General features: G+C 36.8%; 5 protein-coding genes and 1 non-coding gene across 8 annotated transcripts; 3 read left to right on the forward strand and 3 right to left on the reverse strand.

The window, feature by feature from the left end:
- Positions 1-2,304: 2,304 nt before the first annotated feature.
- On the forward strand, positions 2,305-4,960 carry LOC137949034 (uncharacterized). Its single transcript, XM_068795290.1, has 4 exons — positions 2,305-2,696; positions 2,825-2,861; positions 3,372-3,455; positions 4,512-4,960. Exons 1-4 carry the CDS (start codon positions 2,391-2,393, stop codon positions 4,562-4,564), a joined length of 480 nt encoding a protein of 159 aa, XP_068651391.1. The 5' UTR covers positions 2,305-2,390; the 3' UTR covers positions 4,565-4,960.
- Positions 4,961-5,754: 794 nt separating this feature from the next.
- LOC137948747 (nuclear intron maturase 4, mitochondrial) lies at positions 5,755-9,245 on the reverse strand. The gene is made up of 3 exons (XM_068794906.1): positions 9,184-9,245; positions 8,807-8,977; positions 5,755-8,569 (listed from the first exon to the last, which is right to left on the reverse strand). The coding sequence occupies exons 2-3, from the start codon at positions 8,952-8,954 to the stop codon at positions 6,177-6,179; spliced, it is 2,541 nt and encodes an 846-aa protein (XP_068651007.1). The 5' UTR covers positions 8,955-8,977; positions 9,184-9,245; the 3' UTR covers positions 5,755-6,176.
- Positions 9,246-12,114: 2,869 nt separating this feature from the next.
- Positions 12,115-13,528, forward strand: LOC137948932 (protein BOLA1, chloroplastic). Of its 3 annotated transcripts, none has more exons than XM_068795152.1 (3): positions 12,115-12,191; positions 12,800-12,875; positions 13,132-13,528. In XM_068795152.1, the coding sequence occupies exons 2-3, from the start codon at positions 12,813-12,815 to the stop codon at positions 13,465-13,467; spliced, it is 399 nt and encodes a 132-aa protein (XP_068651253.1). In that variant the 5' UTR covers positions 12,115-12,191; positions 12,800-12,812; the 3' UTR covers positions 13,468-13,528. The 3 variants fall into 3 exon arrangements, with proteins under 3 accessions (XP_068651253.1, XP_068651254.1, XP_068651252.1); XM_068795153.1 differs by having other exon boundaries at positions 13,144-13,528; XM_068795151.1 differs by lacking the exon at positions 12,115-12,191 and adding an exon at positions 12,271-12,431 and having other exon boundaries at positions 13,141-13,528.
- Positions 13,529-14,753: 1,225 nt separating this feature from the next.
- On the reverse strand, positions 14,754-14,825 carry TRNAT-UGU (transfer RNA threonine (anticodon UGU)). The gene has a single exon. It is a non-coding gene; the product is annotated as a tRNA-Thr (tRNA).
- Positions 14,826-14,925: 100 nt separating this feature from the next.
- LOC137948798 (prefoldin subunit 5-like) lies at positions 14,926-17,314 on the forward strand. Its single transcript, XM_068794969.1, has 4 exons — positions 14,926-15,149; positions 15,222-15,325; positions 15,533-15,610; positions 16,939-17,314. Exons 1-4 carry the CDS (start codon positions 14,954-14,956, stop codon positions 17,020-17,022), a joined length of 462 nt encoding a protein of 153 aa, XP_068651070.1. The 5' UTR covers positions 14,926-14,953; the 3' UTR covers positions 17,023-17,314.
- A 1,548-nt stretch (positions 17,315-18,862) lies between these two features.
- On the reverse strand, positions 18,863-20,301 carry LOC137948388 (protein ROOT PRIMORDIUM DEFECTIVE 1). The gene has a single exon (XM_068794470.1). It carries the CDS (start codon positions 20,299-20,301, stop codon positions 19,360-19,362), a length of 942 nt encoding a protein of 313 aa, XP_068650571.1. The 3' UTR covers positions 18,863-19,359.
- Between the last annotated feature and the right edge of the window lie 2,621 nt (positions 20,302-22,922).

Genomic DNA, 22,922 nt, shown 5'->3' on the forward strand with positions numbered 1-22,922 from the left:
CCGATTTTAAGCAATTTGTTGCAATATATGTTTGTATCAAACCTGAGCTCTAAAATCAATGAAAGGCTTATAAAATAGGATATTATGATTAGTCCCTTAAACAAGACTCACTAAGGAGGCCAATTACAATTTCTTATTTTAGATACTATAGATTTTTTTATTTTTTTAACCAATAAATAGGAATCCAATAAATCATTTAATAAAAATGGTAAATAATTAGATGTTTTAAGTTGTTTATTTATTTTTTTCATTCCATACATCATCATAATCACAATAAAATTATTAAAAAATTATATATAATTCAATAAATGTGTGAGATAAGTTGGGTCTGGTTGGGCTGAGTTGGCCGAAACTTGGACTGTTTTATACTCATCACCAGATCAACTGCCTCGTGGCCTGAATGCTCGTAAAAGAAAAAAACTAACACGTATATGCTAGGCGACTAAAAGATCGGGAAGCGCAAGCATTACTCCACGCTATGCTCGTCAATGTCGGGGCCTCCAGTAGCTTCGAAGACGGAGACTAAACAGGAATCTGAAATTGAGGTAGAGAGAGAGTCAGAGATGGACGCGCAATATAACCAAAACACGTCAATTCATCATCATTTTCTACGAAGGATTTTCAAAATCCATGGTAGAGCATCTTGTTTAGCTCCTCTTGACTGATCCGGATGAAACTCTGTGGATTTGAAGAGGGACTATATAGTGATCTAAGACAAAGTGATTTCATCCGGTGAGTCGTGTTCGTGGTGAATTTTTGTAGTTGTTTTTACCAGAGAACTGAAGAAGTAATCTGGTATCTAAAGGTACACAACTCAGTTAATGGAATAAACTTCAGGACTAATATCAGAGCACAACATGTAAAACTTTTACGTGATAAATCATAATGAATTTGTTGAGAATTTAATATCGACTGGGCCGATCCCTCTTAAATTCGTGTTGTGCCTTCACTATTGCCTCGAGGTTTTAGCGTAACTGGTTTCAATATGGTATCAGAGCAAGGTTGGTCCCGAGTTCAAGTCTCTCTCCCACTTGTTTCCACAAGCCACAAATGGCAACGTGCGCGGGAGTGTTGAGAATTTAATATCGACCGGGCCCATCCCTCTTATATTCATGTTGTGCCTTCACTATAGCCTCGAGGTTTTAGCACAATTGGTTTCAATAGAATTTCTAAATACAATGAAATTCATAAAATGTAAACGGAAATACTTACCTCCAGTCATGACGATCAATTTCCAGAATAACAGATATCAGTTCGTCTGCTAGACTAGATCCGTAAAACATAAATTTCCTTTTTTCATTGTAATTGTTGGGCAATTACAATTGTCTACTCTACCCTAAGTATAAGAGAAACCATTTACTAAAAGAAATGGTCAAAACGTGTGTACTACTACAGTCACCATGGCTGATTGAATTGAGTGCATTATATTTAAATTCTAATGGTTTCAATGATGCAAATAGTTGGTGTTGACACTTTCAGATTCTCTAAAGCTCAAGTACAACCAAATTCTATCACTTGTGCTCATAGGTGGATTTTGGATATCTCTTGGTCTTTTGCTGAGTGCTCATCTCTTTTATTTCAATTAATCCATGACCTAAGCCAAAAAAAAAAAAAAAAAAAAGTCATGATAGTGGCAGGTCAAATCCAGGGGGCTTGGAAGTGAGGATAACTCCATACTTAATCATGTAGTTTATTGGAATATATGATGGATTACCATTTGACACGGGAAGATCCTTGCAACAAGTTGGGCATTTATGATGTTCTCTTACTCCTAGTTTGAAAGGGAGTATTGGAAGATGAGTTTAAGCTTACTCGACCAAGGAAAACCCACACATCTAAGAGAGGTGGACCATGGGCTCAAGCCCACAAACCAATGAAGGCCCACATAGGGGGTAAGTTTCAAGGGTATAATTATAATATTATAAATATAATTTCAGGGGGAGAGTTAGGATACAAACCTTCATTTTATCCATTTAATCGAGAATCTGCTGTAATATCTAGAAGTTCCTTTTTTATTCATTTTAGCAGCCTTTGCTTTCAATGTTTTTATTTATTTTTTATTTATGTGTATTCCCGAACCGAACCGAACCGAACGGTGCAGGGCGAAAGTTGGTTTGTCTGCTGTCATGAACCAAACCAAGTTAACCCACGAAACGTGTTGCACCGTCAGCAATCGTGGTGAGATTGGATCTACACGTGTGAAGAACCGTAAGAAAGATAAAGGCCTTAATAGGCAATACGACAATTTATAGGAGGAAATTCGTCATTCCGCTGATCGATCAATCCATCTCTGTCCAGGAAAAACGGAAAAAGAACGAAACGAGGAAAAAAAAAAAAAAAGGAAAAAGGAGACGAGCGTGGAGCCACAAAGCTCCTCCTCTGTTCCGACAATGGCGACAATCTCAGCTTCTTGCCGCCATTGCTCTTCTTTCTGGGCGTCTTCGTCTGTTAGCTCTTCATCTTTGGTTCCCTTTCTTTTCAGCTCAATCTACACGCACTCTCTCCGTCGACAGCATCTCTCAAAACGGGAGATAATCAAGCTCTCCGGTTGTAAAACAAAGCCGTTGCAACCAAAGCTGTTTCTCAACTCAATTTTCCTCTTTACTGGCTTTGAAAGACCTCCGGATACTCAGACTTTTCTCGTCACCATCAGCGTCTTGGCTGCCATTGCTCTCTCCCTCTTTTTGGGTCTCAAGGTGAGATGACTTCTCTTCTCGGCTTGGGAACCGTATGCAGGCCAGTGTTGCTATTGAACAAGTGGTGGTTTGCGGAAACTAGCTTGATTAATTTCTTTGCTTTATGTGACTTTGTTGGCACTTGACAGGGTGATCCTGTTCCATGCGAGAGGTGCGCGGGAAATGGTACTTCTCACTCCTGCCTTTCATTGAATTTCATTTGGGACTGCCATGTATTTGATGAAATTTAGCAACGAGATTCAGAATTCAGTTATTTTAAGAGGTTCTGGTATCTGGACTTCACTTAGAAAAGTCCAGTTCTATCAGGCAAAATGGAGCGTATCTGTTCTTTCTCAGCTAGCATGTCAAATCCACAAAAATCTTTCTCCTACATGGCAGGGTTCTATTCTGATACCATGAAACATGTTAAAGTTCATCGATTTTATTCTTGGTCATTCCTACATAGTAGTTCAAGCAAAAGAGTAGGAGAAAGTGAAGAATGAACTGTCTGATTATACTGTTTTTGAATGTTCAGGCTATTCTGCTAGCTTTAACTACGATAGAGCAGGATGAAGAGAAACCATTAATGTATCAGACTCGACCATAATTAAGAGAAACCCTTTCGGCTGTCATTTAGTATGCATTCAGTAGCATAAGTACTAATGTGAACTTTCTCTCTTCCATTTAATACCACAGGAGGCACAAAATGTGTTTTTTGCAATGATGGTAAAATGCAGAAGGAAACAGGCTTGGTCGATTGTCGGGTATGCAAAGGTGCAGGTATGTTCACATGCTGGAAATAGGACCAGTGAGTTGGCTAATGCTCGCATCTAGTTTTTTCCATTCTTCAACTAAAAACTGGATGGTTGGGTATGGTCAGATGCAAAATGAATCTTTTCTAAAACTGTTCCCAAGAGAATCACATATTCTTTTTTGTCTTTAAACCTGTGTAGCACTTTCTAACACTTTCAGTTACATGTCGGCTTCTGGGTGATTCTTATCCAAATATTTTCTTAGGTGGAGGCCCTTTTACATGTACTTTGATACTAGACTAAACTTGGACCTAAATCTATCTCAAAATGACTAAGGGTCTGTTTGGAACCCATGAAAAAGAAAATAAAAGAAAAGAAAATGAGAATTTGACTATTATTATTTCCAAAAATAGTTAGTGAAAAGGAGAATTTGATCATTATCTCATTTTTCACTAATTATTTTTGGGAATAATAATGGTCAAATTTTCATTTTTTTTTTCTTTTTTCTAGGGATTCCAAACAGACCCTAGAGGAAGTCAGAAGGTTTTCCAGCAGATCATAATCTCATCCAGCTAATTGTATTGCTGATTTTTAGTACATTAAGTGGTTAACCTACAAAATCTCGGTCTTAAGGAGTCTTTTTCGTGCCTTTGTTGGTTGCTTTTGCCATGAGCTTAATGAAGACTAAGCCATATTTTTTTCTGATAGAGAGATGTTTAAAATCTATGTTCTTGATAATAACATGATGTCTTCTTTGCAATTTTTGTGTACATTATTTCAGAAAAATGTAGCTTTGAGCGAACATGCAAGGTGTCCTCTGACTTGACTCACTTTAATTCATGTTGAACGAGCTTCTTCCCCCAGAACTTTCTGATCCCCTGGAAAAAAGCACCATGGCATCCACTCTTTGGCTTAAAAAACAAGAGAAAAACATAAGAAACATGGTCATCACAATCACTTGCAGATGCTGCCATCCCTCCATGAAATTCGTGGAAAGCTTTCCTTCCAGATTGTATTTCAGTAAAACTATTTAGTTTGTTCGCTCATTTCTTTAATCCTCATATTATTGCTTCTCTTCCTGCAGGCCTAATATTTTGTAAGAAGTGTGGAGGGTCTGGGTACTCAAGGCGCCTCTGAGTTGCCTATGGCTAGAATTACTTGATTTAGCAGTTTTGTGATTGGCACTCATATCACCGCATTCAATCATTCTCGGTGCTGTTTTCATCAGAGAATTGAAAGGAAAAGATCAAAACATTCACTTCTTGCCTCATTGATTTCATGGATGATCTGCACCAGATATCTGTCTCTGCCAACGAGGGTGGATTAGGCAAACGACCTTTTTTCCTCTTTTTCCTTAAACTTAAGCAGACAAACAACCTTATGGAGTCGATACTTTGTTCCTTTGTATGGTTTCTATCGAAATCTAATTATGTACCTTACCAAAGCTGTTATTATGCTGAAACTTGAGTATTACTGACTCACTCGTACAGGTAAATAGGTGTATCAAGCACCATAAACAGATGGTGGTGGTGGTGGTGGTGGTGGTGGTGGTAGTGGTGGTGGTTATGTTATTTTTAAGCAGGAAATAATCTGGGATTTTTTAAATGGCAAATAATGTAGGAAGTTGAAGAGTGGCTCTAGAATTCTTCATCTAGCTGTGGGGATCAAACGTTCAAAGACAAACAAGCCCCTGGTATGGCATCAGAGTCATGAACACCTTCAAGTTTAAACAATTATCAGTTAACAAGAACATGTGGCACCATTTAAAAGACAATGAAGGATTTTTTATCTCATCAATTAAACCCTGTTGCTCCCTGCAAAAGCTCGCCCACACTTCCTTGAGAAGCTTCATTTTCAAGTTTTTCTGAAAGGTGCTTTATTAAGGTGACAGTTCCAAGAAAGATTGTGAATGAGAAAGAAGCAACAAGATCAAGGATGAGTTATGAGTTTATATATCAACGTGAAGAAATCTTTCGAGATAGAAAATTCTCTGAAATTGTTAAAAGCAAGCAGAATATCTCACCTAGGTTAGAAGTCTAATAAAATTACAGCAAGTTCACACTGTCCATGTTAAGAATCTTAGAGAAAAAGACCAAGGCAATATTCACTTTGAAGTTTATCTCATCAAGGCAAAATGACTTCCCTGAAGAATGTCATTGATCTCATGCAAATCAGGTAAACAATGAATTCGACATATAGTTACTAGTCAAAAAAATGTAATTATGTAATAGACTATGGAAATCTCTGAATCACAACATCAAGAAAACTAAGTTATCAAACATTAACATCAATCACAGTTTCCTTTCAGTTGTTACTATTGCCTTTTTTTTCATGCTCTCTCACTTTCAATGCAGAAGAAAAAAATTGGACAAGAGCAGAAAGGGATACATTGACTTTTTGGGTTCCTTGCAGCAGTTTACAGCCAATTATTTTTTAGTTACAAGGGTTTTCTCCTTCCTTTATTGACTACATCAAATTGGTTCCACACAGCAAAAGCTCATCGTTGTTGCAACAAAAAATACAGTCCCGGCCGGATGCTGAACTTTGAGTAGTATAAGTTGTTACCTATAACTAACAAAACTGAAAAACAGTTCTGCATCCAGAGTCAAAAGGGATTTTGAACCAGTTTTTTGGAGCTTATCACCTAAGAGATTTATTTATTTCTATTTTTTTGCCACACATGTAAAGAAAGATTCAGGACCAGGTAAAGCTACGATCATCCATTCTCACCAAAAACTGCAGCAACGTGTTATCTCTTCAAAGATTCAAAATCAATAGCTTGCAGTGATATATAACCCATAAATAGATCCTCAACATGTTTCTTACACAAGCATATTCGCCTTTGGTTCATGCTAGGATGGATTGAAGTTGAAAACCCTGTTTTCCAACCAGGAAATCTTTGCTTCTCGTTTACATGGACAGAATAAATTTCTAATGAGAGGGTCTTGCACCCAATAACAGAACACTCACAAGGCCTTGATGGGTCTCTCAACCTGGATAGAGAAAGCATACATAAACCACTATTACAAGTTCCATACATCAGCGCCTCATCTTCATTGAAAAGCTGAAGATCTGATTTCAGAGTTACCATATCAGGCTCTATTTCTTCAGTTGAAGGTATTTGAGCAAGCTCCATATCGAACTTCTTTTCAATTAGACCTTCATCCATCTGATGCTTGGATGCAAGGGTTCGAATGCAAGATATTCGCACATACTCCACAATAATAAGCTTAATATCTCCAAAGTTATTGCACTCACTATACCACTTAAGCCATCGGCGGGAGAGCCCTGAAAACCAATTTATAATCTGAATATTGTCTAAAAGGACAAGCGCAGAAACCTGCCGAGGAAACCCTTTACTATTGATCAGTCCATAACGCAAGAGGCTCTTTTTTATATAATGAAGAGGCACAAAAACCTTGGTCTTAGTGCTTGGTGTTTCAAGACCAGAGCTTGCACTACCTTTATAACTAGATAGAAGTGCCAGAGTCGAATCTGTCTCTGATGAAACATATTCCTGGGCTCGCTTCTGAAAATTGTAGAAAGAGTCACGGAGATCTTGTGGGAGAGCTGGTTCTGTGATATACTTGGATAAAATTTCCTCCTCACGGTTTGCAACTTTGGCATTCACAGCTTGCATCCATGTTTTTAGTAAAAATTTAAACCAGTGATCTGTTTTCATGCCATCTTTACGGAGATGAGAAATCTGATTCAAAATTGAGTTCTTGTCAGCCAAATGCTGAATCTCGGATTCTTTAATCTTCTTCAATCCATAAGCTAACCATTTCTTTCCAATTCTAACTGTTCCTGCATCCCAAAGCTCTTGCTTCTGTAAAGCAAATAAATGAACTTTATCCTTCAACTTGTGTACAGCTTTCATCGCCATTGTTTCCTCTCCACAAGCTTGAAGAACCATGCCAAGAAATTGGATACCATTAGGACTATCCACTGCATACACTTCTGCACCGTCATCTACGTTTAGAAACAAGCTATTCTCTAAGTAGTTTCTGAAATCAGTCTTCAAGCTGAGAGCAACATCTTTTGATCCTGAAATTGCAATAAAAATTTCATCCATATAGCGACAAGACCATATCCTCAAACTTGAGTTTTCCTCTGCTTTCTCATTTTCATCTTTTATTTGTCTCCTAAACCAGCTTCTGAGCTTTGGCAGTTTATTACCTTCTCTACAGCTGATATCCTTATTACCTCCTCTACAGTTACCTGTATCAGGAGTAAGACTTTCGTTCCTCATGCATATTTTGTACAGTTCCTTGTCAAAGTGATCAAGATAAATATTCATCAAAATAGGTGATAATATCCCTTCTTGAGGAAGACCTTGGCCCTTTGGGAAGCCCCCAAATTCTAAGTTTAGCACTTTAGCCTCAAGCATCTGATGAAGAATCAAAAATAAGTTGTTGTCTTCAATATTTTCTGCCATTAATGATATAAGGTTTGTGAGAATACTTGTGTCAATCTTTTGGTTCATTGGCAATGTAAACCACCAGTTAGCATTTTTCACCTCTTTACATATGTAAAGTAGAGCAGAATTATGCCCCCTTCCACTCCTGCACCCATGAGAAATCTTAGAGAAATGAGGCCTATAAACAACCTCAAGAGCTATTCTAATTGCTTCCTGAACAATTTTCAGCTTTAAGTTTGGAAGAACCAAAACTTCTTTCCTTCTTGTCCTTGTTGAGAGAGACAGTGTATTTGCTTTGATGTTAAAAGTTCCACTTAGAAGCTGTTCTGCCATAGCTGCAAAGGAAAGATCATCAGATGGTGACGCTAAGTCCACATTTGAGTTGAGTCTGATAGAGTCATATGCATGTCGTAGGGTATTTGGATTTGCAACAACTTCTGTCAGAAGATCATGAAACTTCCCATTTGCATACTGCCCTTTTACTTTCTTCTTGATGCGGAATGCTATTAATCTTTTTAACTCCATTCGCACATTGCAGCTTTTCTTGACAAGATCTGGAGGCTCATCTGGAAGGCATGCTAAATTCTTTGCCAAAGAATGGCTGCACAAGGCATCTTTTTTAGCAGAGCTGATGCCTTGATCAATATTCATGTTTCTGTAACTATTTATCACTTCTGCACAAGTAGAATAGATAGAATATGGCCTGCTCTTGAGAAAATTCCCTGTTCGATAAATGTTTTAAACGATGTAAGCTCTGACCAATGAATTTCTTTCATTTTTCCTACATTGATCTCATGGTTCTGATGAATTGATTTATACGGTTTTCAGCAGGTGTGAAGCTTTCTCAACCTTTCGGTAAAGAGCAATGAGTTTAAAAGTGCAAATTCAAACCACCCAAGTTTTGAAAAGGTGATATGAATAATTAGAAAATTGAAGCAAAATAACTTTCAGATAGTTACCTGTCACAGCACATGAAGAACTCGAGCTAAAGTTCATATTGCACAAGTCCAGGATAATATGCTTCATGGAGTATTTGCTTGATATAGTTGGCACAAATAGAGAATAAATTCTTCCTAGTGATCGTGCAGGACAGAATTGAGGTCTCATGCTGATCTTTTAATTGGTAAGACCTGGAAAAAATAACCATGAGCAGGCTGATGACAACACTCAATTGCGACTTTATAAAACATTTTTAATACGCTGAACAATATTAGCAGGTGTCTAGCCATAGAATCCTTTATTCCTACTTATCCCACTTGATATGCCAAATACGGTATCGCAAAAAAAAAATGCCAAAGACGGTATAAATTGCTTAAGGAATTGATATATGACTCACCTCGCAGCAAGTACACGTGATGCTCTAAAACAAGCAAACCATGCCATTTACAGAGAATGAAGTGTGTACTTGGAGAAATATTTTACAAAAATGACCTACATAAATTGAAAGAGCATGTCAGTAACCAAACAAATTATTCTTTTGAAAAATCAATGCAAAGAATGCTAGAGAAATAACTGGTTTGCAATATGATTAAGTTAAAGTATATAAAAAAAACTAGAAGACCAACCCAGCAGCTACAAACACCCAGCTGAAAAACATTTATCTTCAGGTGAATGGTTCAATGAGTGGAGTCGTGAAAATAACTAAGTTTTGTATCAGAAATAGGATTTCATATCTCATATTGTCAGGTTTGTAATCGTATGGCTCTCAAACAAGCTCGAACCAAATTTGACAATGGGAAATTATGCCACAATAATCTGCAAATAGAATTTCTTGTGTGAGTTTGAAAATAAGTATGACTCCTACTTAGTTTTTTCTCTTCCACTTCTAAAAGGAAATAAATGGAAGAGTGTATCTTCAGTTGATTGGGGAAAGATAATTGGTGTAAAGGTGATCCTTTAGGAAAATATTGATGTTGAGCCAAAACCTATTTTGAGAAGCATGGAAAATGTTTAAGTAAAAAAAAAAAAAAAAAAGGGAAAATGTGACCATCAACCAAGATGGAGATCTCTATGGTGCGAGCTCCCAATCAACTACCTCCCCAAAACACAGTGAATGTGAAGGATGTATAAATAAGTACCTACATCAATATTTTAACAAATTAAGCTATGCTTAGTGAACCTAATTAGACAAAAATCAAAACATTTGTAGAATACCAGAAAACTGAGGGCTTCGGCTTGCTACTTATCTTTTTATCTTTTTCTTTAAAATTACTCAATCTTTTATGACAGAATCATAGACAAAGTACCCTCTACAGTTAGACTACAGACTGTCAGAATGCCATTTCGCGAATAAACAAGGGTAAGCCTTTGATGCATACCAGTGAGAGGCAGTGAATTTAAATAACTTCTAGTAAACAATTAATAGTCAGAATTACATCATATGAGTATAAACTAAAGCATTAGAATAAATGTATAATAGTGATTTAATAATGTAATTCAAATATGAGTGCTAAAATATTACTTCAATTTTTTTCCACCAAAAGACAAAATGAACTTCTTTAGTTTACTAAGAAGCTTGACTCAGAAGATAAAAAGTCTGGAGTTTTTTTTCGCCCATCCCATGTGAGGTGATGAGGCATCAAATAGGAAAAAAATATAAAAATATTATTTTTTCCCACCAAAGATATTTGCTTTACAAAAATAAAATGAAGAAAAATATGTTTAGAATAAGGACAACGACTGTTATAGTGGAAAATACATGAATTTATTAGCATTTGTGACAATTTTAAAATCAGATAAGCAATCTAATAACAGAAACAGTGCTCAGTTGGAGTTTCGACTTTCAAACTATGACTGACCTGAAATTTCTAAAATTTCATTTTGCAGAACGCAAATGGAAAAGTACAAAGAAAAGCATACGAAGCTCCACCATTTGGTGCCTGAGACGACAGACCTACCGCAGAGAAAGGGGAGCAAACAAAGACACCATTCGAAGTAAGCGGCGCAGGGTGGTGTCAGCAGTCCAGCGGCAAGCCACACCGACGACGGCAGTCAGGCGGCATAGGAAACAAAAGCCGTATGCTTGCGTGAAGCGACGTCTCTGTCTCCCACCTCCATGGCATTCCCTTCTTGGATGTATCGCATCAGGCGGTTACTAAAACAGAGCTACAGCATTTTCAGAAGTGCCCTGCCTTCTAGTAACGAGGCAGATAGAAATTACTTATTTGACAAATATACCCTTATAATATCACTAATTCCATACATGGGCCTGAGACCCACATAACTTGTTGATATAAATTCAGGAGAATGGGGCCAACTAATTGGAGGGCCCATAATCTAGCCTTCAAAATGGTTATACTGCATGTGTCTAACTTTAAGAGCATCATAAAACACAACTACATACTTAGTCTTTGAGATAAATACTAAATATTTTATTTTTAAAAAGGGAAAACCTAATTGTTAGTTAGGTGTGATTTGCGGCTGGATTGGTATATGAATCATAATAGACAGATCCTGAAAAGGATCGAGGCAAAATCTTTAAGTCAACATGATAAAGGAAGGGCAAAGAATAATTTACCTTTAGCGGTGACGAAAAGTAGAAAACCAGAGTTGACTTGGCAGAAAAACTGGCTCAATTGCAACGCCTAGGTTGGCTCACTTCCAAGCAAAGTGAAATTAAAAAAAAAAATATGGGAGTTTGTTTGATGGCGAACGACACACGATCGACGATGGAAAATAGTAAGCAATGAGTGTAGTATATGGCGAGGAAGAGTTCAGGCGACGAATCAACGAAGAATAACTCAGCAAAATTTCCTAGAGAAGAAAAAACTAAAATCGCTCAACCTCTTGGCCGAACGAGGTAGCAAGATTGACAAAGATAGTGCTCTGATACCATGTAAATCAGGGAAATATATATTTTTTTATTGATTTCTATTGAATTAAAAAAGTAATTTATATAAGAGTTTTATAATCTATAATCGTGATTTTATACAATCCAGTTACAATGGTTGAATTTATCTTCAATTTTAACTGTGATTTTCTCGATATGCGTCAACCCCGGGAATAGAAAATATGGTCAGAATTCTCCCATTTTAACAAGAACATAAAAAAAATCAAGTAAATTAGAAAACTCACTCAATTGGTGCATTACCTGATACCTAATTCGATTAGGCATAGGGTCACTTTCACTTGTACTGTGCACAGGCCCTTAGTGAAATATTGGTTTTTAATTGATTTGATAAAATTAATCCGTCGGTTTTCCAATAATTTCAGTTCTTAACTCTACATATACATCTTTCAAAGTAATTTAATATCCCCTTCTTTTATACCGGAAAGTTTAGTATCGCGCGAAGCCCTTTCCTTCTGATTCTCTTTCGCTCTCTCGTTCGTCGTCTTCTTACACGAGTAAGTTCCTCCCCTACGTATTGTTTTCTTTTCCTGGTTAACGAGAATTATCAGTCGGCAGATGATAGTGTTCATTCCTTTATATGCTCTATATCAACCAGAAAAGCAGTGATTTCTTGTGTCCTCTTTGTCAACAAATCCGACTGTTTGATATTCGTGACAAGAACCAAAACTTCCGAAGTAATCCGTTTCCCTTTAATGGATGATTTCCATGGGAGTCGGGATGGAGAGACCACTGGAGTAGATTTTTTTATTTATTTATAGAGTTTGCATTTTCTTCCTGTTCCTTCTGTTCGAGCACTTTTTGGGATTTTCTGCGGATATATAAAAGATTTGAGAAACATAGTCTTCATTTGCGTTTTTTGTCTGATCGTTGTTTTGTTTTGTTTTTTGTGTGTGAAATTTGGGATTTTGGAAGTAGCTGAGGTAGTCTTATTTTGCGTCTGCTGTATATTCCTGTTTTGTGGAATAAAAGTTTGTCATTAAACGCACTATCTGTATAACTTCCTGTTGGAATGCTGGATTTAGACTAAGCGCAGGAAATTAACTGTTTTTCGCAGACTGGAAACGTAGAGTAGCATTAGCTAAGAGTTTCTTATGCTTTGCAGATGGATAACTCGGATGATTATGGTTGTTCCAGATTCAGTTTGCATGATCCATAGAAAAATTCTGGAGGAATCCATGGTACTATTCTAATAGAATAAGGAAAACAAAGTAGTATCCTTACTCTGCTCCTATTAACCTCAAGATTTGAGCTCACTCTTAATTTAAAAAGAGTAAAAGAATAAACTGCTGGGTTTCTTTGACATATGACTTAGAGTAAGCAATCTATAGAAATTTCAGGGGACAGGTGAATGTGCATTTAACATGGCTCGTCTGGATATGATATTGATTTATGTTTCAACATTTAGACCCCCAGTTTTTTTTAATCTTGTAATAGTGGTTTAAGCAGGTCAGCTTTCGTGTGATGGGTTCAAGAGGAGTCAATATTTTGCTCTCCAGAGGCAGCAGAATCAACCAAAAGCTCCAGTCTGCATTTGAAGCAAGTGTGCTTGAAATTGAAGATGTTTCTTACCAGCATGCTGGTCATGCTGGTGTCAAGGGTGATGCCAACGAGACTCACTTCAATGTTAAAATTGTTTCTTCAAAATTCCAAGGGCATAGCCTTGTAAAACGACATCGCATGGTGTATGATCTTCTGTCAGAAGAGCTTCAGTCTGGATTGCATGCTCTTTCTATTGTTGCAAAAACTCCAAATGAAGTAGGGGGGTCTTGAGTGGAGGTCCTGTACTAGAGTGGGAGTGTTCATTAAACTTATTAAATGCTTTCAACAAAAATCTTCTTGTTCATTTCTTCGTTCTCTTTTCCCTTCAAGTGTTGTCTTATTTGGTGTGCTATGCTCTATTGCAAGTAATTTTGTAAGAACTTCGACATGGGCAACCTTTATTAGATTATATTTCCTGTTCTTTTCTTCCCTCTTGAAACACAAGAGTGACTGATTTCTTTCTGATTTTTTTTCTTTTTTAGTGGCTATAGTTGTCATATTTATTGCTGGCTTTTGTGTATACAATGTGATTCAATAACTTTAGATGTTATGGTCTCCATATTCTGTATACTTCCATGGTAAATTGATGATGCAGTGGTGGTTCTAACAAGATTTCAGGAGAATGCTGCTGTTTTTGAAATAAAATGTAACTGCCCAAATGCTGGCTGTAGTTACTAGTAAAAGCTTCCTTGATCACAGAAGAAATGGAATCACTGTTTTATCATCTGTTCAAGTGTTTGAGAGACATGTGCTCATTTTCAATATTATTAATACTGTTCATTCCATCTTTAACATTAGAAATTTCCCAGAACACTACCTTGTATACCTATTCTCTGGTGTCTGCCTTCTATTTCAGACTTGGCTTAAACACTGCAAATGGTTCATCTGCTACATGATAATTGATATGAATCCAGCTTGTATGGTAGCCTCCTGAGGAGGAAAAGCAGGCCTAGTTTGAAGTAAAACAACTGAGTCATGACGGTGAGCAAGGTTTGGAGTTGGGGTTTGCCCAAACATAAAAATGGAGAACCACCTGTATGTGATCCATTCACAAAGATTAGCTGTTTCATTGAATTCCAACGAGGCAGCAACTTTCAAGTAGGGTTTAAAGAAACCCAGGATTGTTCCTTTTTTGTTTTTTCAAAATAATGACATATTATTTAATCAACATGGCTAATATTGTATTATTTGATCTTTTTTTTTTATTGCTGTTTCTGTTTCTGTTTCTCTTGCAGTGGGAAAGTCCATGAGGACTGGATTGAAGCCTGAAGAGTGACTGGATCATTATTTTACTAAATTAACATATGAGACCACTTTAGATCATCCATTTAATAACAAATTCAAGTTTATACAGCTCTAATCTGATCCATTATCTTTCCTACTCAACCAAAAATCCCATAAGAAGGTTTTATTTTTTTCTCAATAGTAATTTTTAATAATATAAAACAATCGTGTCATTGTAACAGTACTGATGAAACCGACCAAAAAATGCTCGGATCAAATGTGTAAAATTGATTTGCCCCCATGCAGGATCGAACTACAGACCTTCAGTTTACAAGACTGACGCTCTACCACTGAGCTATAGGGGCTGTAGCTGTTGTTTTATTTATAAGAAATATATTTAATTATGTAAAAATTACTTAAGGGTCTTGGCGCTGAAGTTGGCAATTGTCTCTGCGAGTCCGTGGAGTGAAGTAGAGAGAAAATCGTCGCGTCCATGGCGTCCAAGGCTAAAGAGGTCCTTAGGGTTTCTGAAATGGAGAAGCTGAGCCTCGATCAGCTCAAATCTCTCAAAGAGCAAGCGGACCTGGAGGTCAACTTGCTCCAAGACAGCTTGAACAAGATCAGAACCGCCGCCACCCGGTTAGAGATCGCTTCAAACGCTTTGCAAGACCTCTCTCTCCGGCCAGAAGGTTTGACCTGATTCCCTCTATTCCTTTAATGTGATGCTATTCATTTGATTTCTTCGAATTCTGTTTTTACAGGCAAGGAAATGTTGGTACCTCTTACGGCGTCTCTCTACGTTCCCGGAACGCTTGATGATGCTAGTAAAGTCCTCGTTGATGTCGGTACTGGATACTTCATCGAGGTCCGTCCCATCTTTTTCCTGAATTTCGCTGCTTGTGTTGAGTGCTACATACAGTTTTCGTTCCTAAATTTAACGTTTTACTCCTTTTAGCTTTTATTACATTTTGAGCAAAGAAAGTTTCCCTGTTTCCTCTCGAATGTCACGACACATTTCATTGGTTCATCACCACTGCATAACAGATTTAAAGTTCCTTTTGTCCTCTTCCAGAAAACAATGGAGGGAGGCAAAGACTACTGTGATCGGAAAATCAACTTGCTCAAGTCGAACTACGATGAACTTATGGAGGTACGTTTGTAGAAGAGTGTCCCATCCCAAAGTCTAAATTGTGTGTCTTCCTTCAGTTATTACTGTTCTTTGCTGTATGACAAGCAGTAGAATTTCAAGGTTTGCCTCCATTGTCATGTGCTAACCTTGCAAAGATTCTTGAGCTCCAGACATTACCTGTTTTTGAGTAGCCCGATGGAACATAGTTCAGCACTAAAGACTCATAAATATCCTTCTTTCTCCATTCATATGAAAACACTGATGTGTTCGTCGGTTGTTTTCTGAATCTCTACAAAATCCACCTTGTAGATATTCTGTGTTTTGGTATATCCTATATACAGCACATTTACAATTTATGAACCAAGAATTTGATTTCACTTTGTGGACCATTTTGTCTTCATTTCTAGACGCTGCTGACCTTTTTTCTTGTTATTTATTCTGTTAACTAAATATGTTTGTCAAACTTCTTGCTATGCATTGGCATTTTTGTGATGATTTAATTATCTTGAGCTGTTTGCTTACTGATTGATAACTTTATTAAAAGATACAGCTGCTGGCATCAGTTAAAAATATTTTCACTTTGGATTAGTTTTTTACCTAGCAACCTAAAGGAATAGATTATGTTGAAAATTCTTCATGTATTTGTTCTGGACTTTAACTGGAAAATGTTAGGTTTTGCAAGTTAACGAATGCACTCTGTAGACCATTTCAAGTTTATCTTATTTATTGGAGGAAGGAAACAAGAGTGAGTTCTCATAGCTTATATAATTCAGTTGTTTGTTCAGCTGGAAATCGCCTTGGCATATATGTTTGGATTGGTGAACTTGCTTAGTAACGTTCATGGTCAGTATAAATGTAGTGGATGGAAGTAGAACTGATAGTACTTTTTTGGAGCATCAAAACTTGGGGTAGAGACCTAACAGTGATGCAACTCGGACTTCGGTTAAGGCCGGAAAAGTTTCCTGGTTTGACCCTGAGGCTTTTCATACATGTCACTGAAGGTTGATCTGCAAACCCTTGGGTTGAAGAGAATGTGCTACTGACCCTGACATCCCCCTCTCCTTTCTCAGGAAGAGATGTTCTTGTGACCTCCAACTTCTAATTTGAAATTTTAAAATCCTCTGTTAGAATTTATTTATTATAATAGGTCATCACCTCACCCCCCCAGAGGTATGTTTTACGAATTCGCAGGCTGGAGGCTTGGCCTTATTTCCTCAGTTCGTTCAAGATGGAAGACCTTTATGGGACACTTGGAGCTAATTATTTCATTTGAGCTCGATCATCTTTTCATATTTAAGCTGCTCACTTTTTTTTTTGCAAAGCCAAACACTTAATAATGTAAAATGCAGGTTGCCTCAAAGAAGAAAAACATGGCAGATGAAGCCGGTGTCGTCCTTCAGACCAAACTGAGACAAGTTGCTTCAACACCATGAGGAAGGGGATCTCTGCCACTATGTATAAGTTCCATCTTGGTCACCAGATTAAGACCCCGTTGCTGATGCTTAATGATAGTGTGAGAATTGTTGTTTCCTTTTTGTTGAACAGTGAAAAGTGTGGTCTAACATTCCTGTGGAAGAAAGAAGGGCAGCATATTTTTTGAGGTGTGGATTAGTAAAGTTCACTTAATTGATAACATGATCCTTCAGTAGTTTTCTTCTCAGTTTTTTTCTTGAACCATGTAAACTCTCGTTTTGATTTGAGTACAACATATTGGCTTTGTTGTTAGCCCCAAAGGTACATCTTGTTCAAACGGTAAACGGCTTGATGAATGACAAATTGGCAAAGTGGGTGGGTGTTGGAGGCATCTCCAGTGTAATTCCAAAATGGTTTTGCTTGTGAACAAGAGATTTGTTGGTTTGTTGCAAATTTCTTTGTTTATGCTTATTGTTCCAGTTTTCAAGATTCAGGAAAATTGTGATAGCAGGCTAATGCCAATGTTGATGTAAATTGTGAATTACAGGGGAAAGAAAAAAATAAAAAATCATCCCCTTTTACCTGGTTGGTGAAACTGAGTTTGGTTGATAGCTTTACTCTTGAATGAAACGCATCTGTTTGTCAATTTGTCAATTGAAAAACAGTTAAACAGACTAAACAGCTCTTCCAAAACCAGACTACACAGGTCTTCGAATCTCTGCGGATTGATAAAAGAAGGGTTTTTAAGATCGAATCGTTATAACTGATTATCGATGACCTTCCATATCTAACGTTTTCTCGAGTTCTTTCAATCAATGAAGAGAGAGAGGGACAGAGAGATGCCATTAGTTCCATTGGAAAAGTCCGCTCCTCTTTTGGCTAGAAACTCCAATGCCCTCGTCAAAGCAGATATGCATCATCTTATTGGTAAGAACAGTGCCAAAAAAAAAAAATGTGACTGGACTCAAATTACCCATTACGAAAAACATTGGAAAAGAAAAAAAAAAACAGTGGTCAACATATTGACCTTGTGACAAATACAGAAACAGTGTTAACATGTCTAAATCATAACCATAACCCAGATTGTACAAATCTCAGCTTCTACAGTGTTCAAATGACAGCAGAAATATAAAAATTACAGAATTAGGTCTCTTTGCAGCCCCAGGCATTTCCTTGTAGCACGCAGACCCTGCTTCGTTATATTTCCAAAAATATGCACATTAAAACCCAAAAAAAAGAAAAAGGGAATTACAGTTTGCAATGCACACTGAATCGTCTATAAACCAATATAGAGTCACCTCAACTCCGTTTTTGAGATTGACAGTAAGCACAAGCCTGTATTGGGAAGCATAAAATAATAGAAGAAGAAGAAGAACAACAACAACAAGAAGTAGACGACAGAGAGCATCAAATTTTATACAAAAAATACTTCATATTTATATTTTTCTAATTAAATCTCATAAAAGAAGTAAAATAACAGTAAAATTAGATTCAATTAAAAGAATAAACATATTCAATATAGAAATCTTCTGGTGAGAAACTATCAGTGTACAAGTTCAAATAAAATACCAATCCACAAATTTCAAGCTTCCAGAAAACCCATTCACTTTGATTGGTTATATACAATAGGATATGTCACAAAACCTGTATTTAAGAAACAAATCTATATGAAACTCCTTTTTCAAATTACAGTTGTCCAAAGCATACTCTTGGATAGCTGTTCATCATACTTTTGAAACAGTATTCAGCTCAACATTGACTATACCCGAAATTCCTCATTCTCTCATTCCAAATCACATCACTTTATTTCACATAACCTATTTCTAAGATGATCAACTTTATAATCAGAGTCAAAATAAATGAATAAATCAGCTACTGATGGATATTAGATAATTTAAAATGGTGTAGAACATAAAAGAGAAGAAAAATATTTAGGGATGCAATCAGCTGCTGACCAAGGCAGAGCCACCAATCATAACAGTGTGGTCAGACGGGATGAGAAGCAACCTCTGAACAAGTTTTGGTTCTTTTAATTCTACAAGGGATTTAAACTCGTATGGTCCAGAAAATGAACAACAACACATGCATCTTCACATTTGTAAATAATGACTAAGTTTACTCTCCCTAAAAAAACCATGGGGTTGTTTCTAACTATTCAATAATATGAAACATTTTGTACATTATAGTTTGCAAAGAGCTCCTTGCTGGTGTTGCATCATAAGCACACAGGATTCCTTCAAAATGAATGGCAACTGAATAGCCTTGAGATGATGAATGAACAACCCTTGTGACATTATAACTCAATAGTCCAAACCAGCTGGGAGGTGACTTTACATATCATCAACCTCAGCAGGAGTTCATAACCTTCCATTATTGCTACTCCTACCAGCCTCTTCATTGGATGTGCCACTGCTTTCATTCTCAATCTCCACATTTTGGCTGTCGAAGCTTTCTGAAATGGGAATTAACCAATCTCCATCATGCAAGCCAACACTTTCACTATCACTGGAGCTCTCTTTCATCCCAGCAATATCAAGTAAATTCCTGCTGCTTCGACATCCCAACACTATGAGATCTAGCATTTTCCTTCGAACAGCACATACTTGATTAGGCTCAATCAAGCAACCTTTATGAAATGCTTCTCTAAGAAAAACTGTCTGGGTACATCCCTTGGTTGATATGTAGAAAATACCTGGGTGTTTTAGAAGCAGCTCTCTCATATTAGTCTCAATAGAAAAATCCTTCCGGAAATGAGACAACCGTTCAACCTCAACCATCTTTTCCACAGTTAAACTTAAGAACTCGTGAATAACACCCACAACATGTTTTTCAAATCGCTCAACCCCACCACAACTATGGGGTCGGACAGACTCCAATCTCTCATACGGCTTGAAGTAGCGAAGTCTTTGCCAGTTTTTCAGTTTTTCACGAAATCCTTTCTCGATTTTAAATCCCGTCGGGAAATTGATTGGGAAAGCAAATTTTGTTTCATACTCACTCAACCATTTTTCCCTGTACTCTTTTTCTCTCCACTTTTCAACCTCTTCAACTGCTAAACTTTCATCTCTGGAAACCAAAGCTACTATCTCGGAGTTTACTATCCTGAAATCTTCTGAGTACTTGGGAAGGACCGAGTGTCTAAAATCATCAGGTAGACCCAATTCTCGTCTTACTAGCCATAATGAGTGGATGTGAAGAGTACCACTTGTTGAAATCATAAGGAGCTTCTTCACACGTTGAACAGCTAATACTTCAGTTTCTTCAATCACTTTAGCCTCCTCCTTCATCAAGTCAACCATCTTCTTGGTCAAATTGCAGCAAAGGTTTCTTTTCAGTGGATGTGTATATATCTTAAAAATATGGGGATACTTTCGAAGAAAAACACCAATACCTATATTCATTCCAACAGTATTCTTCCACTTTGACATGAGTTGAACAGATACATAATGGCCCCTCCAATTTGACATTAGTTCATGCAATTTAAGAACAATATTTAACCTCTTATAATTTCTCATCAGTTTATCAAGCCTTAGATCCCTAGTTCTATCTTCTAGACGAGTTTGAGCAGTAACAACTGGTTTTCTCCATCTCTTTGAGATATTAGATACAAAGGGGCCAAAACAAGTGAGCCCATTTGCATTGGGTGAAGAGATATTTCGCAGAATTGTTAGTCCACATGTTTCCAGTGTCCTTCTCTGGAACTCCCAATATGGGGTTAACATTTTGGTTCAAAGCTGAGGAAATTTTTCCAGATAACCTTTACCTTTGTTGATAGAGAAAGCAAAGGAAATTTCAAAAAAAGATAGAGAAAGCAAAGGTAGATTTTCTCAAATGTAAATTCAAATTTAACTCTTTACATCCTTCAACCCGTTGATCTATTGTAAAGAATTTGAAACTTTTCTTTCATAATTCAGGAACATCTCTACCTCACCATAGATTTAAAAACTTATACAATCAGTAACCAAAACTAAGTAATTGCCCAAACAGAAAATTTTTTAATCATCTAGAATAAATCACTACCTATCTTTGTCAATTTCACCCAAGGACTCCTAAAGCAAGAAGCCTTCTTTCCCTTGTCTCTGAGTTCACTCATACTGGGAGAAACCAATTTCAAAGGTACCAGTACACCATGCTTAATGCCTTTAAGAAACAAACTTTGAACACAAAGACCTCCAAGTACTCCAAAAAAATAATGAGGTTCAGTCTTCAAGAAACCTTAACAAATTATTTCACATGATATATTCATCTGCAGCTGCCAGCGTTCTATATATGTCATACAGTCTCCTCTCTGATGGTCCAACACTGCTTTTTTGAGATTGGGTTTTTTTTTTTTTTTTTTTTTTTTATGTTCCAACAACACTGCTCAAATTCAACACTCTGAAATTCTGAAATAAAAAATGTCTAGCATTAGTAAAATTCGGCTCATTTTCCTCGACAAAGTTTATGCAAACATTACACAGCGAAATAGTACATAAAAACGAATCAAATAACAAGTAATTGTTATACACAAAAGATTACATCCTACTTGAAGACTTGGTTCCAGTCTTTGTCTAAGTAAACATGAATTATTTCGAAGAGAAACAGTTGACCACCAAGGGCATGCAGTAGTATGCTAATTGAATGAAAATCGAAAGTTTCAAGCTTTACAGTTTTCCACATTGACCATAACGTAACCCTAAATTCAATAGAAAATTCAGGATTTTATTACACTCATTACTAAACTAGAAAAACATGCAACAAAGTCCAATAAAAAGCTCTCGTGTTAATAAACGAAGTATAATAATTATCTTCAGCTTTAAAAATTCATTTCATTCGGAAGCGAGGAAGAATGATTCAGTTTCACTACGACCAACGGCACGCATAAAAGAGCGAACTTGAGTAGAGGAGAAATCTCCGAACCAAAGAAAACAGCACAAAAAAAAAAAAAAAACACTTCGGCTGCATTTGAGAAATGTCGGAAAAAAGAACAAGAAAGGGATAAAGCCTGCTATGCTGATTGCAGGAATTTGCGACTCCGAATAGCAACCAAACAAAAAGGGAGAATTCTCATCCGGTACCTTCGATCTCTTAAAGGACGACTAGGAGAATGTACAGTCTTGCAGATGAGGAGAAAATTTGCCGATCCCGACTGATCCCCCAAAATATGAAATGCTTCCAAAACACGAGTCGGGTCGAGTTTACCAAAACCCAAACAGGATCTCTAACCCTAAAATCCGAAACCAAAAAACTCGAATAGTTAAATCCGACCCGAACCCAACCCAATCACTCCCTAGAAAACCCGTTCTCTCTCTCTTGCCCAAGTTTTGAGTTCAATTATACCTAGTTTATTTGGAATTATACCTTAAGAGGGGTGTGGGTTGTTCCTTCACAATGCTCAGAAAAAAATACCTTTTCTTAAGATATATCTCGGATGTATTTGGTTTATCATAGCCAGACTGAACTTTAGCCTCTCTACTCCGCCTCCTGTCCTCTGATAATTCAGCCATGTCTGTTTCGTCAAAGCATAAGAGGGGGTTAGTGCCCCAAAGTGGATTCTTGAAGATCAAGTCATGTCCAACATGAAGATCATGTCATGTCATGTACATGAAGATCAGGTAAGAATTTGTGTTAGTGTTGACGACTTCATGTGCACTGGAAAACAGTTTCCAGTGTTAGTGCCCCAACATGAGAAAAACATAAAAAATAAGAGAATTTCTAAACCTTTACAGTGCACTTAATTACAACATAATCCTTAAACCCCAAATTAGGTAAAACAACCATTATTACTACACGAATAAATTATTTAATGTATAATTAAATATATTAATATATTTATTAATTGAATTAGATATTTTATTGTACATTAATATGGTAATTACATGAGCCAATGAAATAACTACATGATTAATTACAAATAATAAATAAATAACATTATAAATAA

This window comes from Aristolochia californica, unplaced genomic scaffold (genome assembly GCF_029961685.1).
Source record: "Aristolochia californica isolate CCGP_79_NKW_82.1479 unplaced genomic scaffold, dmAriCali1.0.hap1 SCAF_13, whole genome shotgun sequence".
NCBI classification, from domain to species: Eukaryota; Viridiplantae; Streptophyta; class Magnoliopsida; order Piperales; family Aristolochiaceae; genus Aristolochia; species Aristolochia californica.

What these genes read in the sequence shown, in the direction of transcription:
- LOC137948798 (XM_068794969.1), top strand. Translation starts at nt 14,954, where the DNA reads ATGGCGTCCAAGGCTAAAGAGGTCCTTAGGGTTTCTGAAATGGAGAAG. An exon ending in CCTCTCTCTCCGGCCAGAAG is followed by an intron (nt 15,150 to 15,221) that starts GTTTGACCTGAT and finishes CTGTTTTTACAG; the next exon opens with GCAAGGAAATGTTGGTACCT. An exon ending in ACTACGATGAACTTATGGAG is followed by an intron (nt 15,611 to 16,938) that starts GTACGTTTGTAG and finishes TGTAAAATGCAG; the next exon opens with GTTGCCTCAAAGAAGAAAAA.
- LOC137948388 (XM_068794470.1), bottom strand. Translation starts at nt 20,301, where the DNA reads ATGGTTGACTTGATGAAGGAGGAGGCTAAAGTGATTGAAGAAACTGAA.
- LOC137948747 (XM_068794906.1), bottom strand. Translation starts at nt 8,954, where the DNA reads ATGAGACCTCAATTCTGTCCTGCACGATCACTAGGAAGAATTTATTCT. An exon ending in TTCTTCATGTGCTGTGACAG is followed by an intron (nt 8,570 to 8,806) that starts GTAACTATCTGA and finishes TTTATCGAACAG; the next exon opens with GGAATTTTCTCAAGAGCAGG.
- LOC137948932 (XM_068795151.1), top strand. Translation starts at nt 12,394, where the DNA reads ATGATTTCCATGGGAGTCGGGATGGAGAGACCACTGGA. An exon ending in GGGATGGAGAGACCACTGGA is followed by an intron (nt 12,432 to 12,799) that starts GTAGATTTTTTT and finishes TATGCTTTGCAG; the next exon opens with ATGGATAACTCGGATGATTA. An exon ending in AAATTCTGGAGGAATCCATG is followed by an intron (nt 12,876 to 13,140) that starts GTACTATTCTAA and finishes TAGTGGTTTAAG; the next exon opens with CAGGTCAGCTTTCGTGTGAT.
- LOC137949034 (XM_068795290.1), top strand. Translation starts at nt 2,391, where the DNA reads ATGGCGACAATCTCAGCTTCTTGCCGCCATTGCTCTTCTTTCTGGGCG. An exon ending in CCCTCTTTTTGGGTCTCAAG is followed by an intron (nt 2,697 to 2,824) that starts GTGAGATGACTT and finishes GGCACTTGACAG; the next exon opens with GGTGATCCTGTTCCATGCGA. An exon ending in CGAGAGGTGCGCGGGAAATG is followed by an intron (nt 2,862 to 3,371) that starts GTACTTCTCACT and finishes TTAATACCACAG; the next exon opens with GAGGCACAAAATGTGTTTTT.